The following is a 5,187-nucleotide window of genomic DNA, read 5'->3' on the forward strand; positions in this document are numbered from 1 at the left end:
CACGGGCCGGCGAGGGGGCGTCACGCATGGCCTAGGAGCGCGCCACGTCGCCTCAGCGCGTGGCGAGCCGTACCGCGTTTCGTCACGGCGGAACGGGACTGGTGACGGGCTAGGGGCAGGCTGGTGACGGGACGACACGCTGCGACGCGTCCCGCCCCGGTTCCGTCACGCAGGAACGAAATACGGGCCACCCGCATAACGCGTTGCGGGTGGCCTTATGGTGTGATAAAATAGAGAATTCACAACATCCACCAGAATAAAAACACACCAATGATATGTGCTCTAGTGATTACTATAGTAAACAACCTTGCAGGATAAAATCAAGCTAGAAAATAGCGAAATTGCAAACAAAATTTTCTTACACAATATCATTAGGAGCATACTCTCCTGGTAACAAAATTTGATGAGATAACCACTCCCAACTGGAGAGATACATGGCTTAGAGCTTAAGGTAGACGAATTCCTCAACGGCCGAGATTTCACCAATCCTCTTCAACGACTGCTTGCTTGGTTCTTCGTCTACTCCAATGGCCATCACAGCTTGCTTCCTCGGGGCTATCCTTCCAACACTCATGAAGCTCACGTTCACGTTTTCTTCTCCTAGAATGCTACCCACTTTCCCAATCATTCCTGGCTGATCGACTTGTCTACACAAAATTAGACTACCTTCCAAGCTCACGTCCACTTCGAAAGACCCCACCTTCGTTAGATGTGGAATTCCGTCCTTGACCCGTCCTTCAACTGTGACCTCACCAGAATCAGAGATGGCACTGGCAAATTTTGACTCCACATTTGCGATTTGGACTTGGACAGACTCGAGTGGGTTTTCAGGTGAGCCGTCCAGGATGATACGTTCTTCAGTTATGCGGAGTCCTCTCTGTTTGGCTGTGAAATCAGCATTCACCAAATTCACGAAAACGCTTGAGATGGGCTCTATCAGACCCTTGGTGATCATGGCTCGGAGCAACCTCGTGTCCAGATCGTCTGGAGCCCTTGCAGATGCATATGTAACTTTGACAGATTTCACGCCGTCCCCACCTGCAACTAACTGAACAGCAAGCCTGCCAAGCTTTTCACCAAGGGTAACATAGGGCTTCAGCTCGGTGAGAACCTGCATTTAAGGAAATCGTACATAAAACCATCAGCAACTTATAATTTCCTTCACAAGGAGTGCCGGATCACTAAAGAGTTCATCAGACGAATGATTTTATTAGGGCAGAGCAAGAGCAGTTTCACCAAATGCATCACTTGGCCCAAGCGGATAATTTCTGAATTCTAATGCCAGAGAACTATATTATGTGAACGAGTATCATGTTTATTACATGCTCCAATTAAAAGCTAAATCCACAGCACATGCTCCCAAGAAATACATCACACAATGCCTCTCGGGCTATAGTTCACATTCACAATCGAGGACACAGGAAACCATGACTAACAACTTTTTGAGTACCTGAGCAGGAACCATAGGTGCATTGACAGCGGTTGCAGCGAGTTCCCCCTTTAACGCACCCACCACAGCTTCAGCTATTTCAATAGCAACTCCTTCCTGGGAGTAAAACACGTCAAATTATAAACACAAGCAAGCAGAAATACAGAAGAACTAAGAAAGCAGTTGATATAAAACTAAGCTAAGAAGTGTTCAACAAACCTGAGCTTCCATCGTGCTGGCGCCAAGATGTGGTGTAGCAATCACATTTTCATGCTGTACCAACTTACTATCCTTGGGCGGTGGCTCGACTGTGAAGACATCCAGTGCTGCCTGGAAAGAGAGACGAGAAAACCACAAGTGCTTCTTAACAAAATGATCCGTGTAAATATCAATTACTATTAACTTATAGCTACTTCATAAAAAAAAATACCTGTGCTACAATGCCGGCATCAATGGCCTTCACCAATGCTTCTTCATCAATCACACCTCCACGAGCAACATTTATTATTCTAACACCCTTTTTCATCTTCGCAAAATTTTCATCATTGAGAATTTTGGATGTAGCAGCGGTGAGTGGCATGTGAAGTGATATGAAATCAGATATTGAAATAGCCACATCAAAGCTCACAAGCTCTACGCCTATTGCATGAGCACGGTCAGCTGGGGCATAGGGATCGTGCGCAATTACATGCATACCGAGCCCCTTGGCACGCCTAGCAACTTCTGATCCAACCTTACCGAAACCCATCACTGCCAGTGTCTTACCAACAAGAGACACACCAACGTATTTGTTCCTCTCCCATTTACCTGGATAGATTGCAACACGATTACTTATAGCAAGTCGTCGTTAATAACAAGAATAAACACCTAAAAGCTAATACTTAAAGCGGCAAATTTAGCAAAAAAACTAATAAAGCTGAATTATGCTAGTGATAAAACAACCTCTTCAAAAGTCTAAATGCCATGAGACTTGCATCTCCCACTAAACTAGTAATTAATACTACTGTGATTAACAAACCATTAAACCCTTACTGTAAATTCATTAGCCTAATTGAATTGAATTTAATTGAATTGGAAAGGTTTGATACCTAATTGAATCAAACTCCATAAAAACAGTAATCATATCAAATGAATGACTAACCAGCTTTGACAGAAGCGTCGGCTTGAGCAATGTTCCTGGCCATGGCAGTAAGCAGCGCGATGCCGTGCTCGGCGGCGGCGACGGTGTTGGCAGTGGGAGCATTGACGACGAGGCAGCCGTGCTCGGTGGCGGCGGCCAGATCCACGTTGTCGATCCCGACGCCAGCCCTGCCGACGACCTTGAGCCTGCCGGCGGAGGCCTCGAAGACGTCGCGGTTCACTTTGGTGCCGCTCCTGACAATGAGGGCATCGCAGAGGGAGATCTTGGTGCAGAGCTCCTCGGGGCTGAGGTTGTAGGAGCAATCGACATTGGCGAACTCCTTGAGGAGGTTGAGGCCGGCCTCACCCAGTTTCTCCGACACGAGAATCGTCGGCTTGGCGTCCATGGAGAGGACGACGAGACGGCGGGGCTGGTGGTGGCGGAGGGAGAGGCTGCTGAGGCCGAGGGGGCGATGGCGCAGCCATGTGGCGGTGGTGGACGGAGACGACAGTTGGAGGCTTGCCGACGAAGCTGACGCCGCCATTTGAGTAACAGTGTCGTCCGGGTGTGGTAGGTGCTAAAATGCGCTGGGGATGTGAGGGAGTGGAGACTGAAGTCGGGGGGTTTTAACTTTTTATCAATTGTCCATTTTGGGTAAAATGGGAATTTCCAGATTCTCAATGTCCATTTCAATTTTCAAACAGTCAACGGGCAATCTGGCAGTGAATGAAAATCGGTTACTTAGGCCGTCCACAATAGGAATAGCCCAACAATAGCCCAGTCATAGTCTAGCCACTGCCACATCATCAGCACTAAAAATCATTCTGCCACATCATCAAAACAAGCAAATAGCTCAGTCATAGCTCAGCCATAGCCTAGCCACATAATATCCACATCATTATTAACAAATATATACAAAATGAAATAATTAACAATCACACAATATACGAAATTTAATTTACGAGACATATACGGGAAAAGTTTAATAATAATATTAAAATTTAAAAAAGTACAATATTTTAAAAAAATACATTAATTTTAAAAAAAATACAATAATAAAAAGGAGTGCCAATTCACTCCTCGTCTCCGTCGTCGCCGCCTCCGTCGCTGTCGCCACCATCGCCGCCGCCACCACCGCCGCCGCCGCCGCCGGTCTCCCTCCGTGCCGCCTCCAAATCCTCCTGCATGCTCAGCAGCAATGTTTGAAGCAAACTCTTCTCCACGGGGTCCACCGCCGCCCGCCATTCGGCCATCGTCTTGACCATCTGAGAGCGCGTTTGTTGACGCGCGAAGAATTTGAGATCCGCTGTGGATTGGCCAAGGGGGGATGCCGACTGGACCTCCTGTGAACCCCCGGCGACCCCCATCGCCTCCCGTTGAGCCCGCCTGTGCCCAACCGGGCGAGTACGGCGAGCAAACGAACGAGGGCTCGGGACCTCCTGGGCCGTCTCAGGGAGGTCGTGGGAACCACCGCTACTGCGGCTGAAATCACCGGAATAGTTTAACCGTTGCTTATTCGGCCAGCCAGAGTCGACACCTACTCGGAACTTCTCGGAGTCGTTCAGCACAAGATAGCAGTTCCAGTAGGTGAATTCCTTGTACACCCCCTTCAGGGGGAAGGCTTTCTCCGCTATCCTCCTGCAGTCGTCCTCTGTTTGGCCACTGCTCATCATGCGGAGGGCGTTGGTGTACAAGCCCGAAAATCGGGAGACCGCAACCCTGATTCGGTCCCACCCCCTTCCGGCAATCCTCCCCATTGCGTGGCCTCCCCTCCGGGCAAAACCTCTGGTAGGCTGCTGCTATCTTGCCCCACAAGTTGACGATCCTCTGGTTGTTCGAAACGAGAGGATCGTCGCAAACACTCACCCACGCCTTGGACAGCGCAACGTTCTCCGCGTCCGTCCACCTCCTCCGTACCGCGTTGTCGTCCTCACCCGGCTGCGAGGACTCGCCGTTGCTTTTCCCTTTGCCTTTCTTCTTTGGGGCGCCCCGACCGCCGAGCGCTAGGCGGCTGCAATAGATCGCCTAGCACACCGCCTAGCGCCGGCGCTCGGCTAGGCGGTGCGCTAGGCGCTATTGTGGATGCTCTTAATCTGGCAAGAATGACATGTGTGTGATGTAAGATTACACTATTTTCTCCTTCCCGTAAAGACAACGGAAAGACCGCGCCGTTGGCAACGGAAAGACAAATCTTACTGCAATGGACACTTGACATGACATGAAAATTAAGATAAAATTGATAAAGTAATCGAGAGGAGGAGAATGATAGTTAAAAGTAATGTTAGTGAATAGTGAAACTCATATTATTAGTAGTGTTTAATAGTGATATAAGTTGTAAATAAATTGATATATACGGATAATAAATTGGGATAACTTTCCAAAAATGAAATACACATATTTTTGTGGGATAAATGAAAATGAAAAGTGCATATATCTTTGTGGGACGGAGTGAGTACTAGATTATTTCTTTCCTACCACAAAAATTCAATCTCACACAGTTTTGGACAAATTCAATCACGCGAGTTTAAACTAGTGGTAAAATTTTCAAAAAAAATTAAAAAAATTATACTCTCTTCGTCCATAAAAATTTGTCACTTTTTTCCATTTTCATCCATCCCCAAAAATTTATGTCACACTT

General features: G+C 47.6%; 1 protein-coding gene across 1 annotated transcript; it reads right to left on the reverse strand.

Annotated features, from left to right (window-relative positions):
• Positions 1–289: 289 nt before the first annotated feature.
• Positions 290–3,162, reverse strand: LOC121804842 (D-3-phosphoglycerate dehydrogenase 3, chloroplastic-like). Its single transcript, XM_042204538.1, has 5 exons — positions 2,571–3,162; positions 1,860–2,236; positions 1,649–1,759; positions 1,451–1,546; positions 290–1,111 (listed from the first exon to the last, which is right to left on the reverse strand). Exons 1-5 carry the CDS (start codon positions 3,091–3,093, stop codon positions 440–442), a joined length of 1,779 nt encoding a protein of 592 aa, XP_042060472.1. The 5' UTR covers positions 3,094–3,162; the 3' UTR covers positions 290–439.
• Positions 3,163–5,187: the final 2,025 nt, after the last annotated feature.

This window comes from Salvia splendens, chromosome 5, assembly GCF_004379255.2.
Source record: "Salvia splendens isolate huo1 chromosome 5, SspV2, whole genome shotgun sequence".
Taxonomy (NCBI): Eukaryota; Viridiplantae; Streptophyta; class Magnoliopsida; order Lamiales; family Lamiaceae; genus Salvia; species Salvia splendens.

Excerpts from the sequence above, each read along its gene's own strand:
- LOC121804842 (XM_042204538.1), bottom strand. The coding sequence starts at position 3,093 with ATGGCGGCGTCAGCTTCGTCGGCAAGCCTCCAACTGTCGTCTCCGTCC. Across the intron at positions 1,760-1,859 it reads ATGCCGGCATTGTAGCACAG|GCAGCACTGGATGTCTTCAC; the intron begins GTATTTTTTTTT and ends CTCTCTTTCCAG. Across the intron at positions 1,547-1,648 it reads CCAGCACGATGGAAGCTCAG|GAAGGAGTTGCTATTGAAAT; the intron begins GTTTGTTGAACA and ends TTTTACTCCCAG.